General features: G+C 37.4%; 1 protein-coding gene across 1 annotated transcript in view; it reads right to left on the bottom strand.

Annotated features, from left to right (window-relative positions):
- ADAMTS19 (ADAM metallopeptidase with thrombospondin type 1 motif 19) overlaps positions 1 to 16,549 on the bottom strand; it is a 151,904-nt gene that overhangs the window by 98,318 nt on the left and 37,037 nt on the right. The window contains exons 3-6 of the mRNA XM_089512177.1: positions 12,951 to 13,116; positions 8,421 to 8,593; positions 7,590 to 7,673; positions 4,667 to 4,824 (exon numbers count right to left, since the gene is read on the bottom strand). Of these exons, the coding sequence (XP_089368303.1) occupies positions 4,667 to 4,824; positions 7,590 to 7,673; positions 8,421 to 8,593; positions 12,951 to 13,116 (581 nt within the window). The remainder of the gene's footprint in view (positions 1 to 4,666; positions 4,825 to 7,589; positions 7,674 to 8,420; positions 8,594 to 12,950; positions 13,117 to 16,549) is intronic.

Here is a 16,549-nt window from a genome sequence, read left to right on the forward strand (position 1 = left end):
TTTTTACAATTGTGTCAGCACTGTCTGCCTGTTCTGATGGCACTCCATGCCCAGAAGCATGTTGCAGACATCATTTCTCCAAAGCCTTGAAAATGTTTTAGTTGGAGGGCTACTAGGCTGTGAAGATAGGTTGTGGGGGGCATCATCAGTCATAACTATGACAATGGAGCACCATGATGTTGATGCCGGATGTTGGCCATATATATTTCTGCTGTTTGTGTAAAAGTTACACAGTCTGCCTCAGCACACAGACTTTTCTACAGAAAACCACATCTAGAATCACAGAATCATGGAGTTGGAAAAGACCACAAGGGCCACCCAGTCCATGGAATATACAGTCACAGCACTGCCAACAGATGGCCATTGAGCTTTGGTTTAAAATACTCCAAAGAAGGAGACTCCACCACACTCTGAGGCATCATCTTCCTGTTAAACAGCTTTTTCTGCATGTATTTGCTGCACAAAACCCAAACTATTTGCATGGGAAGCAGTGTGTTTTTCTACAGAAATCAGTGTACTTTGCACCACACATGTTTTCTGTCCCCAAATATGTTTTCTGAGCTGGGAAACTATGTTTATATTTGCACAAATGATTTTTCTCCAGTCTGAAGTGTGAAGAATCTTGAGGCTGTTCACCTTCTCCTAGGTGAGGTTTAACCAGTGTTATGGCATCATTATTTCATTAAAGATGGCAATATTTACAAATATTCTTCACATTCCTTAGCAATATTGTCCATCCAAGTCTGGAAAAAGCCTGGAGTCTCAGGAACACATACCTATTACTGATATTAATATCAACACATATTTCAAGAATAAGATAACAAATATTCAATATAAAACCACAAAAATGTAGTTTGTAAAAACTTCAAGATTTATATTTATAAAACCCAGTATGTTAGATTACATGCAGATTTTTGTTTTGGCTGAATTTTATCTTGGTTGAGATATACTTCCAAATGTTTAATTATGAGAGTTTGGGGAAATAGAACTGTTATGTTTTGGCAAGAGTGAAATGTACTTGCATCCTGTTTGCATTGAAAGAAATGTAAAACACTCCCTAATTTCCAAGAATAAAGATATATTCCTTTGAGAATAGACTACCCAATAAAAGTTTGTGATACTCTAGATAAACCTATAAATGTTTCATTATTTATTTGTTTGCTCATTTCAACAGAGGTATGTAGGAGGATTGTAGCCTTTGAATCTTAAATATACATTGCATCACTACTGAAATAACTGTTCTTCAAATCCTTTGGTATTATGAGAAAATGTTGGAATCACTTTCAACTTTCTTAAAACCTCGGTAGACCAAGAGTACCAAACATAGTAGAAACCCTAAAAATATATTTAAATGTGTGTGCTAACATGCATTTCAAATTTCATTTCCAAAATCTAATCATTACATTGACAGGATACAAGTGTATGTAACTAAATAGATAACTGCAATTGGAAGATATGATACAAAAAGGAATGAAATGCCTCAAAAGCACGTCAGGCTTAACCATCCCTAGCTCTTCCCCCCTTGCCCTCATTTTTCACTTCATCTATCCAGCCCTAACCATTTCACTCTGTCATCCAAAGCTCACCTCCATCATGAGCAACCTTTTAGTTTCTTGACTCCTAACATTTCTACAAAAGAGGTTCAAGATATTGCTCTTTGAGATAGGTTGACTGATTTTCTTATAAATACATTTTCTAGTACAGAAGGTACACAAGTGCTGTAATGGAGCTCCATCTGATAGAAATCTGAGTAGCCTTGAGCATTCTTCCTCCACCTCCTCTTTCAAAGACAGCATCACTGGTTTTGTTATTTCCTGTCCCTAAATTTACAGCATATGGAGGATGCCAAATTCGGCAATGGATTTTTCTTAACTCCTAAGTGGGCATTTTCTGTCTCATAACTATCTCGAACCACTAGGTATTTATCATCAGCACATATGCCAGTAGTTTGACACTGCTTTAACAGCCCAAGCTCCATTCTATGGAATCCTGGATTTGCCATTTGTTGGGGCATCAGAAATCTCTGACAGAGAAGTCTAAACAGCTCAAAAACTACAAATCCCAGAATTTCCTAGCATTGAGCCATTATGACAGACATAAAGATAGTAATGCTAAACAATAAAATTTCTTAAATAATAAATTAAAAATTATAGTCCTTTTTCAGTAAAATGCTAGACTCCTTTTTATAATCTATTTCATAAAATATTTGGAAATCTGAAGGCTACATGTCTAGGCATGAGAGAGATATTAAACCTTAAATTTAGGATGATTCATAATTGCACATTACAGTTGCTACAGAAGCTATGCAACCCTGTGCATATTGCCTAATGGAAGACACTAGTCTTATATTAAGCATGTCTGGCTTGAAGCACAATAGTCATCATCAACTCTTCTTGTCCTAGATCCCACTTTATTCAGAAATTTGGATAATATAAAACAGAAAAGACACTGTCCAAGATTTTTATTGAAAACAACAAAACATGATTAAATAGAAAACATCTAATCACTTATCTGGGAATAAGCTCCACAAAAACTCAATCAGACCTACTTCTAAAACTGACTTATATAAGACTGCACTGTTAGCCTCACTGATTTAACATTATTTCACATTCACGTTCTTGAAATACTGAGATAAATTCAATGCATATCTTATCTAGAAGAAGCCCACTAAATTGTGTTCAAGGAAATGTGTTAGTTGTGACTAAAGCTACATCTCCACTGCAGAAATAAAACAGTTTGACACTGCTTTAACAGTCCAAGTTCCATTCTGTGGAATCCTGGGATTTGTCATTTTTGGGGCATCAAAGCACTCTGATAGGGAAAGCTAAATAACTCAAAAATTACAAATCTAAGAATTCCATAATATGGAGCCATGGCTAATAAAGCAGGGTCAAATTGCACTATTTTTGAAGTATAGTCACATACCAACACATCCTTTTCATTTCAGTGCTGTTCCTCTAAGTATGACTAATGTTTGCTTTGGTCAGGGATTGTGATCATGGATCCCTTAACCCTAACCAACACAGTCAATGATGAAGCATGCTAGGACTTGAAGTCCAACAACTTCTGGAGAATTGCATGACTCCTGCCCCTGGTTTAGGTTATGGTCTCAGCAATCCTTCTTTCTTTCTCTCATGAATACATAGTCATACACCAAGTTCCATTAATTTTTTTTCAAAATTGAAACTATTGCTAGAGGGGAATTTGGGAGATTTTAATATCTATTTAAATTTTGTAAAGTTTTACCTTAATTTATAGATTATTCTGCTGTTTTGCTTCATTTAATAGTGTATCGAGTATTTCTCTAAAATAATCTCACCTGTGAAATCTGGAGCCTACAATAGGACTACACCTAAGTCTTCTCTACTATATATCTTTCACAAGAGATTTACCAAGTTTAAAGAGGGAATAAGAGACCTTTATTCAAGCAGGAGTGCACTATAATTTTTAAGAGATTTATGACAGATTTCTAAAGCTTAAATGAGGTGACTAATGGCAGAAAAGAATCTGAGGCAAGAATGGGCAACTATGACTCTGTCATTTCCATAAATTATACTTTACTCATAAATTTTTAAACCTATTAAATACAGCACTAGAAGAGGTCCTTGGGGCAATGCAAAACTTAAATATCCAGCTACTCAAGATAAAGCTTACTATTATACAGGAACCTCTTTTAAAAATACAAATAAAATACAGTAGGCAGTTAATGTAAAGAGGGACAACACAGCAAATGACAAAGAAATAACAGCAGAGGGAAATTATATAAGAAACTTTGTACACTTATTTCATTTAGAAAATTTTTATAGAACTCAAGCTAGCTATTCAAACTGTATTTTATACTTTTACTTCTATTAACATTTATTCATAAAGCAAGCAGCAATTACAAGTTAACATAATAAGAAATATTAACAAGCCAAAAATTAGAGTAACTTATTACAGCATTTTAAATCAATCTGAAATTATCTCTAGGCTACTGTATGGGTCCACCTGTGTAAGTCGCTGCAGGATGGGCTTTCTGGCTGCTAGAGTCCTGTTGCCAAAGTCTTTGCAGGACTAGGTCCAAGCTGCCAGAGTCCTGTAAGGGCCAGGGCTAGCCAACAAGCACAGCCTTTACACAAACTCCCATTAGGTGGTCTTGCATAAGATATTACAAATGTATTACAAAATGACAAGGATCTGAGCCAGTTCTTTTTTTAAAAAAATAAATAAATAAATGTTGTACAGTGGACCCATGTTATACGCTGGGGTTTGCTTCCAAGATCCCCTTTGGATAACAAAATCCGTGGATGTTCAAGTCCCATTAAATATAATGACATAGCAAAATGGTGTCCCTTATAAAAATTGGAAAATCAAGGTTTGATATTTGAAATTTATACTTTTTTTGAACATTTTCAAACCGTGGATGCTTGAAACCGTGTATAAAACATCCGTGTATAAGAAGGGCCGACTGTACAAGATACTTTGGAAGACCTGTTACAATTCACCTCTGAGGAAAAGTTACAGTATATTAAATTGTCTTCCATCTAAGTTTTTCAGTTATGTTCCCTTTCATATCTGCTTTCTTTCTTTATTTTTGCTTCAGAAATTTCCATTACTGATTGACAACAAGACAGTCTGCATCAAGCTCACTATCCTTAGTATAAGAAAATTAATACTTGTACTTTACCTGGTGATTAATATGGCTGCATCGACTGGTGACACATCTTCACCCCAGCTTGTTGACATCTCTAAATGGATGTCATTTTTCTTACCAAATTCTTCATGTTGCCATTTGCAAAAACTCTCCAGCATTTTTTCACCATGATGTCCAATATACATATCTGTCTGAAAAAATGCAATATTTAGTTTAGATGGAGGTATCTGCATAGCATATAAGAAAATGTTCCCAAAAATATAGTAACAGAGAACTTATCTCTATATAGTATTTTTAAAAAATCCAGTTGCTATATACCTCTATATTATGTACGTGCGCCCTTGCTTTATGCGGGGGATCCATTCCGGACTCCCCTGCGTAAAGCAAATACTGAGCATGCTGAAGCCCTATTTAAATGAATGGGGCTCATGTATGTGGTGGCGTGGTGGTGTGGCAGTGCATGGGTGCACACCTCATTAATCCAAATGGGACGTGTCACCCCTTGCACCCCGCACGTTCCCGCATGGCTTTCAGTGTAAGCTGAAAGCCACATATGACGTGGGCGCACTGTACCTTCAAGTCATTTCTGACTTATGACAACCTAAAGGCAAAGCTATCATGGAGTTTTCTTGGAAAGCTTTGTTCGATTGCCTTCTCCTGAGGTTGAAAGCATGTGACTTGCTCAAGGTCACCCAACAGATTTCATAGCCAAGATGGGAATCAAACCCTGGTCTCCAGAGTCGTAGTCCAATATTCAAATCACAGTGCCACACTGGCTCACACCACTATACATCAATATCTTGGTATATTTTTTCAAAAAAATATTTTCCATGACAATGCTTTCCTTCATACCTCACAGTAAAAATAAAATGTTTGATTGTCGACATATTTTTCATTACTTCAGGCAATTTCCACAAATAGGTCTGAATTGTTTTTGAGGTAAATTACATATTTCAAACAAGTGGAGAGATTAATGTGCATGTCCATTACCATTAACTTTAAAATAATATGATTGGAAATCCATTGTACATTTATGCAATAATGCTGTTTGTTTCAAAAATAAACATATTCATTATCTTACTAGCATTGCCTTACTAATCCCACACCTGATACTGAACTATCACACAAAGCCTACTCAGAACTGAAAACATAATTTATGTTCTCAAAGGTATGCACAGTTCAGAACGGAATGGTGGTCTGTAAAATAATTTACACAAAGAAGAACAAAATTTGGGCATGAGGCAGAATTAGAATATTATAGCAAGGCAATTTAAGTAGGGCTATACCAAAAGTTCATAGCCATAATTATTATTATTATTATTATTATTATTATTATTATTATTATTTTATTTGTATCCCGCCTCTCCCTATTTGAGGATCAAAGTGGGGAACAGCAAATCAGTAACAGTAACATAAACAATAAATAAACAATAAAAAAGCATAGCCATCTTTACCATTGTCATAGTCAAGCCCTCACACATGACTTTACTTATTACCACCACTAGCCCATGATCTGAGCAGGGTTAAGCACCTTGGCACAGCACACCTCAGACAATGTGCTGACAGTGCTTGTCACAATGCTTTGGAATATTTTCATGATTATAACTCACACAATTTCTTTATTTCAAATCCAGAGAGCCAGAACAGACTAGCTCTAAAAGCTGATTTCCTAATGTTTTGGGGGTGTGGCATTTATATGCCACAAACCCCCAAGACATCTTGAAGCCACCCAGCTATTTACATATGGGCAGCTTCAAGACCCTCTGGCGCCCCAGCGTTTATATGCTATACGCTGCTGGAGTGCCTTGCAGCCAGCTTCAAGCTGCTGTAGGGTGTAAAAGCTGGTTTTCCTGCTCATTTTTCAGGCAGCTTCAAGGTGGATTGGGGCCGTGGCATGCGGTTGCTGGGGCCACAATCCACCTTAAGAAGGGGGGTCCAAGCTGCCCTTTCTGGCCATCTATTTCGGCCCATAGTCTTTCTAAGAAAAAGTCTAATTTCTCTCCATTGTGACACCAATGGGAAAAAAATGAAGTTAATTTAGAAATGAAGCACTATCGACACCAGGAGCCATGGTGGCACAGTGGTTAAATGCTAGTACTGCAACCACAAGATTTTGAGTTCATTCCCAGGGCTCCAAGATTCAGCCTTCATAGGTTGGTAAAATTAGTACCCAGCTTGTTGGGGGCAATTGGCTTACAGATTGTAAACCACTTCAAGAGTGCTGAGTTCACTATGAAATGGTATAGAAATGTAAATACTAAATGCTGTTGACAACCCTGGTACCAAGAAGAAAGTGTACTGGGAACAGCACTTGGCAAGAACTTTTTGCCTAAATCACTGAATTATTAACTCATTAGGTGTCATTCCTTTTTAATTTCTAAGTATTGATGGCTCTGCCTCTGACAGATTCTAGAAGACAGAAAGACCTAGAAAGAAGGAGGAGGAGGATTGAAAGAAATCCATCACATGGTTCCATTACTAGGCAGCAAAACCCAGCAGTAGAATAGCTGGGAAGCAACTGAAAAAATGGAGAGCAATTGAAAAATAATGTATGGGCATAAAAAGTTCTGGTATGGAAAACAAAAAGGTGGGAAATTGATTTATTCCAAAGCAAGCATTTCAAGTACTTGTTGGGAACCAAAGAGAGTGCAGCCACACTTTTTCTTGTTTAGAGGCACGAACCAATCACTAAAAGTAGAGGGGTGCTTTCTGCTGCTTAATGTACTTATTTATTATTATTATTATTATTATTATTATTATTATTATTAAGCTTTATTTATATAGTGCTGTAAATTTACACAGCACTGTACGTACATACTTCCCCTTTTGTCTCTGCCCTAAATTATATCAGCAAGTGCTGCATATTCCTTGTAAGTATTGTTTACTGCACATCCTTTATATGTACTGTTTACTCTAAAATCTTTACATGGAAAAGATAAATGCAGTACTTTCTTACTGGAGTCTCATGAAGCAGAACAAGCTTAGTCACTCGAAGGTTCACTTGAACTCCAAGGCTCTTGTGTTGGAAAAGGTTAAACACCTAAAAACAAGAAGGAAAGAATAAAAGACTTAAAATACTTCTACAAAATTTAAAATCATAGGTTGATAAGAACAGAAACATATAATTTTGTGATCTGATAAGTTACAATGTGATCCTGCAGGAGCTCACATAAATACTGAATTTCTGTATGCTTGGAACAGTTTCCTCATTTATTTGGTAGCTATCTAATTTGTATATGCACATTATGGGCCCGAACCAGGCTGAAATAAAGCTGCTTTGGACCACTTTGGAAGTATTCTTTTTAAATGGCGCATGTGTCCTAAGAGGCCAGAAGCCACACCAAAGCCACACTCCAATCCTAAGGACTGAAGTGCAGGTTTGGCACAACTTCTGGCCTCTTAAGATGCATGTGTCATTTAAACAGCATACCTCCAAATTCACCCGAAGCAGCTTTATTTTGGCCTGTCTGTTCAGGCCTATATTTCTTTGTCAAAATTACATCATGTTCACATTACACCACACAAAGTTCTAGTTTTTTGATGTGGGGAAGGGATGTTTCCAACTATACAAGGACTATCAAAACAAACTAACATTATGAAGCAGCAGTGGGGAAAAGACAAGCTGATATAGCTTAAAATCTACCTGTGTCAAATGTCGCTGACAAGGGTTGAAAAGGATATCCCTGTGAGAATGACACACTGAGATATCAATTCTATCATAAGAGTAAAAGTTAGTGGTAGTTAGTGTCAATTTATTCTCTTACTGGTAAGTTCCAAATTTCCTTACCATGTTTAGAATTGTTAGAATAAATCTTCTTGCTGCATCTGCTCCATGATATGAAACCATAGCTGGATCTGCAACGACTACAGTCTCCACATTATATTCTTGAGGTAATTTATAGGAATATCTCTTTCCTCGTACACTCTCTGGTCCCCTTTGACCTTTGGCTCTTCTTTTCTCTGCAATAGAAACAGGAAACAAACATATGAACATACAAAGCTGCCATATACAAACCACTGTTTCATCTAGATCAGTATTATCTAAACAGATGGACACCTCTCCAAAGTTTTAGGATGGAGCCTCTTCTTGAAACCCCACACCCTACTGGGTACTGAATCTAGAATCTTCTGCATACAGAGCAGAACAGACACTTAACTTAATGTATACTCTAGAATTCAAAAATATAGCCATGTTAATCTGTAGAATCAGTATATAGAGACATCTTGTAGCACCTTCGAGACTAATTGAAAGAAAGAAGTTGGCAGCATGAGCTTTCGTAGACTTCAGTCTACAGTCACCCTTCTTATACACAGATTTTTTATACGCGTATTCAAGCATCCATGGTTTGAAAATGTTCAAAAAAAAGTATACATTTCAAATATCAAACCTTGACTTTCCATTTTTTTATAAGGGACATCATTTTGCTATGTCATTATATTTAATGGGACTTGAGCATCCAGGGATTTTGTTATCCACAGGGGATCGTGGAACCAAACCCCAAGAGTACTTTCTCAGATGCATTTAGTGGAGTGGAAACCAGGGGCAGACATATATGTGCCATTGGTATGTGAGAATGTCAATTCAAATTCACAATCATTTGTGTATGAAATGAAGTAGCAAATCCAGTTTTAATTATGTTCATTAGTGAACAAAGACATTGGGAACTGGCCAATGTGTATAGAAATGAAGAGGCAAGACTAGTTTGGCTTTGGAAACTAACCTGTAGATGGGAAGAATAGATGAGTGTAGAATGCCCCCCACCCCGAGGATGGGGTCACAGTGTTGAAATGTGTGTAGTGAGTCAGGAAACCATTATCCCTGTTCAGTCCATTGCTAAGGGACTGTTGTTTATAGATGAATTCCAATTCTGCTGTTTCTCTTTCCAATGAGGAGGTAGACTGAACTCTACAAAAGCTCATACTGCCAACTTCTTTTCTTTCAGTTAGTCTCAAAGGTGCTACAAGACCTCTCTACATACTGATTCTACAGATTAACACCGCTGTATCTTTGAATTCTAATCCTTACTAGTGGTTGTAGGAGTACAGATATCTACACACAGAATCTTAAGTCACCTAATTTAAGATTAAACAGCATGTCATTTGACAGAAGCACTAGCAATTTATGTGCATCTTTCTTAGAAAACCCTTCTCTTCTGAAATCTAATTCCTCCCTCCAACAATCTGAATCTCCTTTGCTGGTTCCCCAGATAAGACGACTTCAGTGAGGCCTTCTGTGATTAAGTAAGGGAGAGAGACATTCTCCAAACTTCCCTTCTCACATGCTGAGGATGCCAAAACAATGAGGTCAGATGAAGATGTAAAGGAGTAGCAGACACTACATTTAGCTTCCCTTTCATGCCTTCCCTTCTGCTTGGAATGGTAGTATGGTCTACTTCTTCAGATGCATAGAGTGAACTGGTGCCCAGGAAGGTCTATAAAGGTCCTTCCTGGGCACCAGTTCATTTCATGCCTCTGAAAAAGTAGATCTAGTCTATGAAAACTCATGCTACAAATTCTTTCACACAGTCTCAAAGGTGCTGCAAGTTCCCTTTGCATAAGCACATGCAAATTTCACACAGAATAAGTCCTGATTTATGAATATGCACTGAAAACTATACTTTTTGAAAACTTTCTTACAGCAGGAAAAAAATTGTTACAATTACCTGTTGCTTCCTTTGAGAAGAAATTTTGTGAAGTATTAACATTAATTGTGAGCAGCTCAACCCAAAACTTACTTTGCAGCCAAGACTGAGATAAATTGCTACTCCTGAACTGGTGCCCTTAATCAACGTCCACCTCCTACCCACAAAGTGGAACTGTCAAAAGAGTTGCTTTCATCATGATGTCCTGTCTTTGGCTGAACTGGAAGCCTGTGATATGCACCATTCTTACTTTCCTAGAGCTCTATGATATTGGAGAATATTGTCTGCACCATAGTCATCACTGAATTTCAGAAGAAATTACAGTTGAGGATAAGTTCAAGGAGAGCCACTGCAGACACACACCTTCCCATCGCTAAGAGGTTGCTTTTATATTATAGAAAAAAATCCAGTACATCTTTACACTAGAATTGGCTTCCCTGCTCATTCTAATCAACATTTGTTTTTAAAAAGACACAATTTAATACAGCTTATGTGTTACTTTACATATTTAGAAGCATACATATGTTAGAGATGTAACATACACACATACTACAGCAATGGTTCCCAGACTTGAGTCCCCAGATGTTTATGAACCTCAGCTCTCAGTAGTCTTGGCCACTGCCTCTGCAGACAAGAGCTTTTGAGAGCTGTAGTCCAACAACAGAACCATTACAGCACAGGACCATAACTGCTTGATGCAATCACAACTCTGCATTTCCATATCCTCAATGTATGACATCAAATAAAATTACATGGAAAGCCGCTTCGCATATTGCAGATACATAGCACCTATAGTTGGTATACTCTACATTTGTTTGTGGATTCTGAAGCAGTCACCTTTATTTTCCTTTTGTATGTAAAAAACAATCAGACAACAACAATTTCTTTCAAAAAAACAGTTAAATGTATTTATATACATGAATATGAACAGGATTTTTTTCAGAATGGAGAAAAAGTTATTAATGAAATATAATGCAATCCTTTCTCAGTTTTCCTTCTCTGAATTCTGAAGGCGTAAAAGAATGAGAATTAGTTTTTTGTGGGTTTTTCGGGTTATGTGGCCATGTTCTAGAAGAGTTTATTCAGAGAGATTATCTGAAGATGCCAGCCACAGATGCCGGCGAAATGTCAGGAATAAACTCTTCTAGAACATGGCCACATAGCCTGAAAAAACCACAAAAAACTATGGATGCCGGCCATGAAAGCCTTTGAGAATCAGAATTGTTTTTTAATTTACTAAAAAAGAGAGGTGAGGAGAGAGAATGCTGGTTAAACCTAATAAATATATTTTTATGATAAAAGAAAATACTTTTGCTACATTCTTTCTTCGACTCCACTGATGGTGGTGTATCTGGTATACTTGCACTGTTGTTGCTGTTTTCAAAAATATTTTTCAACAAAAAGGTTATTATGTACACAACTGTCACATTTAATAGTTTTCTTTCATTTCAGGAGATTATTCATTCCAGCAACATTCTCTGTTCAAAATTGCTCTATTTCCCCGTGGTCTCTCAGTGGGAATTCCTGCAAACTGAATAACCTCTTTAAGTGCAACCAAAGCATATAGAGTAAGTGCAATGCCAGACCACACAGACGAGAGAGAAAAACAAGGAAGGTTGTGTTTGTGCAGGAGGAGGGGGGAGGCATACAGAACAAAACAATAAAAAACAATAAAAGTTCCTAATGATACCTTACTGCAGTGTTTCACATGTTATTATGAGTCAAACAAATGAAGAAATGTAAAATGACTATTTACTTTTGGTAAAAAGAATGAAAGGGCAAACATTTTTAAATTTCCTAAGGCGAGGTTTCAGAGACAAGTCAATGTAATTTGTTTATAGCTATCCCTATCAATTTGAAAACCTAGGAGAGGAAGAGAAAATTGGATTTCATCTTTTTATCCCCAGAATTTCATCCACAATGAAGGTAGTGCTAAGGAAGATAAAGTACATAGCTTGCTATCAGCTTCATTTAGATCACATTTCAAAACCAACAATAATAGCACTTAAAATGACTGCATTTTCCATGGTTGAGACTGACTTGTAAACTTTATATTTTACTTATAAGTCTAATCACCTTTATTCTGTTTAGCCTGCAGAGGCTGTCAACAAGATAAGTATCAGCAACCCAGCTATCCAACTAGCACAATCTTCTTAATTAACTTTAAAAAAAGAAGTAAGCACAGCTCAGTTTGTCTTTACTGGCAAACACAGCATTCAAGCTTCAAAAAGGAAAAGCAGACAAGAACAAAGAAAACCAAAAAGACATTAGTTGTCATAGCAGAAGAGACAGAAATTTCATCCAAAAGGGACTTGGGAGCATTATTTGTGGCTTGCCTTTTAAGAATCCAAGCACATCACATCTAAACATATTTGCTCCTTTCTGTGTAGCAGGGTTCCTGTCCACTGGTTTTAAATGGAGGCAGCAGTCCCATACACTTGGAAGCAATCCTCACTCATTTCACTGAAAATTAATTTCAAGTGAAGTATGCCTGGTGTGACACCCCTATCTACTATCTATCTCTCCTAATGACAATTACTTCAATCGAAAGTCTACAGGATCGAGGTATTTGCCACTTTAACTACTTGGACTCAGGCAATTTAACAGTCACCAAAGGTGAAGATTTACAAAGAGTGCCTATTGCATCAAAAATATTTTAATGGAGTTTACATTACCAGTAAGAACACCACAGTACTGACTATGAGAAGTGGGCTTTTCAGTGGCTCTCTCATGTATGGACCTTTTACGTCTGTATACCCGATGTGCATGACCTGTCACAGCCAATGTGTGATTGAGTGGTTCAATAAATATGAAGTCGTCATTCATCTGCAAAAAACCCATCTGCAGGGGAAAACAAAAGCAACAGATATGGTATATTACTTAATGCATGGCTCCATCATGCCATGTACAGAATGAATTGAAATAAAGCCTTAATATATTCTAAGAATTGCTGCAACAGCAGGTTAATATTAATGATAATGCTGCACCTACCCTTTTGGGAAAGTTGCTTCTCCTGCTTACCCTGGTGTTTTTCTTTCAAAACACTAAAATGTCATTTATAGTGCTCCCTCCACATTTGCTGGGGTGAGAGGTGAAGGGGCCCCATGAATGTGGAAAAACCACAAATAAAAAAACATTCTCTTTACCTGAGAGAGTATCTCTCTAGGAATCTCCAGGTCCTCCAGTACAACTCTATAGCCAATATCTGCCAGAAGTAGATCATAGAATCATGCTGTGGGACCAAGCCAAAGCCAGTTTGATGGCACATAACAAAAACATCAAGGGGTGATGTAGTACAAACAATGGCATCACTGGAGAGGTGCAGGAGATGAGTAACACACCAGGTAACACCTCAGAAGAGTGCAACCCCACCTCCCTGCCATATGCTCATGGGTAGAGCAGCATGTGGCAGTGAAGCCCTGTCCCCACACCAGGTGACATCCTGTGTAGTTAAACCACTGAGCACGGGTGCTTTTTTTCCTCCAAGAAGGTTGGTAACGTAAATGTGAGTAATGTGTTCTGAAATTCACATAGTGCTAGCAGAAAGAGATGTCAGATGTTTCAGTTTGAAATGCACTTGGTTTTCATACAAATAAATTATGTCTGTATAGGAGGAAAGGTAAAGTATATTTGATACTGAAAAAGAAATTAACCCCCTAGTTGAATATCCAACTGATCAAGTAGGTTATGACTCGTTTTGTTTTGCTTTGTTAGTTGCCAGAGGACTCTCTGTCTTCCCTCTCCAACTGACATAGCTACTTCTCTGGAATATGCAATTTTAAATTAACTAAAATAATGAAAGTAATTTTTAGCCAAGATAGTCCCTAACCAATTCTTAGATAAGATTAATATACCAAGCTATATTATACTAGAGCTAAAGAAGTTACTTGGACAACAACTCCCAGAATTCTCCAGCCAGTGTGGCCTGCAGTCCTCATGTTGGCTGGAGGGTTTGGGCAGTTATAGTCAAGAATTCAACTTCCAAGATCAGCACTGCACTTCTGGTAATTCCCTAATACAAAATGTACATTTGTAAAATACAGTTTAAAACAACAACCAGAAGTTTTATCAAAAAAGTTATTTACATACACTCTCATCATTAATTATAATACAAATGTAATAAGATATTTGCTGGATTACACCAAAGACCTGTCTAAGCCAGAATCTGGCTACCAATAGTGGCCAGATATTTCTAGAGAACTATAAACAGAATAGGAAGCACTAATCCTTTCCTATTGTTTGCCCCAGCTACCTTCCTTCCCCTCACCCATCTGAAACCTGATATTCAGAGACATACTGTATCTTGATACAAAGACACTATTGTGCTATTATGGCTAATATCCATTATAAGTCTGTTGTCCATGAATTTGTTTAACGAACTTGAACAATAATGCAACCAATATATTTGCTAAGTTGACAACTAACAAATGCCAAAATCCTGTCAAATTCTGGCTTTTTGTTTTATGGAAGTGTGATCGTTTTGTGGCAGCAAGTCCTATACTTTGTGTTAACAAGCACATTCTTTTGTCTACTTTGTATCTACAACTGTTCTTAATTGGACTGACCTACCCTTTCACAACTTCCAGTTTAAAGAAAGAAAGAGGGCAATGTCCTCTTGATCCATTTTCTCTACAACATACATAAGTTCATAAACCCCTGTCATATCCCCACCATCATTTTTCTTCTTACTTAAAAAAACAACAGCTAGTGCTTCATCTTTCCACAGAAGGAAGATTCTCAACTCTTAGGGGGAGGGGGTACCTTGTTTATTTCTACTGCTTTTCACCTTTATTTGTTTGTTACTATTTGCCCTTCATCAAAAAGGCTTCCAGAGTGGCTTACAAATTGTTAATTTGACAGTTCCTTACCCTCAGACTGCATCTATACAGCAAAATTAATGCAGTTTGACACTACTTTAAATGCCATGGTTCAATGCTATAGAGTTCTGGGATTTGTAAATATTGAGATGTTTACTTTTCTCTGTCTGAGCTGTGGTGTCACAACAAATGACAAGTCCCAGGATTCCATAAGTTGGAGCCGTGACAGTTAAAGTAGCGTTAAACTGCATTAATTGTGCAGCCTGGGAGCAGCCTCTGACTTACATTCCAAATAAGACCAACACACAATGAAAAAGGAATGGCAGTGGGGGAAGGAAATACATCCAGCAGATATTGCCTCTTCTTTCCCTCAAAGGCCACAGTAGTGGTGGTTAGGATGGAGGGAGGCCTTTTCAAATCTTCTGGGCCGAGGCAGGAGAAGGGCCTGCCAACTCATCTGTATTGCACAGTGCTGAGCTTTCACATGGAAAGTTCAGTTTGAAATCCCTGCTCAACCAGGAACCTCACTGGGTGGCCTTGAACAAATCACTATAACTCAGCCTCAGAGTGTAACTTCAGAAAAATAATTGCAAAGCCTTGAGTGCTTTAAAATGATAAACAATAATGGAGATAAAAAGAAACTCTTCATTTTGAGTAAGGAGCATGTATCCAAGTGTTAACATAAATGTGTTTAATGGACAACGAGAAATAAATTTGCTGCCTTAAGAAATTACTACATCTAGTGACATCTCAACAAGCAGGGGAAACAGGTTTCCTTTAAAATGATTCAGCCCATTCAAGGTCAAAGGTGGGATACAGATTGAATAAATAAATAAATAAATTGAAATGATAAGGGGAGGGGGTCATGTCTCTTTGTCATTTAAATTTTGTCCTGATAATCATTTCTACCAACCCCAAATAAGTGGCAAGTACTTGGGTCGGTAACAATCAGGACCAGTGATAAAGAAATGGTACTCTGGAAATGTTCGGGGTCTTTTGTTCTTTTTCACTAGTTCTCATGGTTTATGCACCTTAACAAAATTGAGATACAGAACTCAAACTCACCAAACCCTACCACAAAATAAGTACAGTACCCATTTTAATAACTTTAGGAAGGGAGGAAACATATCATCTTCCTCCCTCAATCATTTTCCTCTCTCACATAACTTTTTGTATATTATTCTTTTTGGCATACAGCAAGCAAAGAGATTCCGTTGCTGAAGCATGCGTGGCGAAGCCATTTTCTGAATAATGGGATATCCCGTTATTCAAAAAATGGCTTCTCCTGGCGTCTCCGCACATGCTTCAGCAATGGAAAGAAAGCAGGAAACCTCAATTATGTTTTAGAACTGTGGTGGATGATCCCACCTTCAGCATCTCTGCAACAGTTCGGCAACATTTTGGCAACATATGTCCCTCCGTGTGATAAGAGCCTTAGTGACAGTAAACAAATACAT

Source organism: Sceloporus occidentalis, unplaced genomic scaffold (genome assembly GCF_023333645.1).
Source record: "Sceloporus occidentalis isolate IW3139 unplaced genomic scaffold, rSceOcc1.0.p SCAF_1, whole genome shotgun sequence".
NCBI lineage: Eukaryota > Metazoa > Chordata > Lepidosauria > Squamata > Phrynosomatidae > Sceloporus > Sceloporus occidentalis.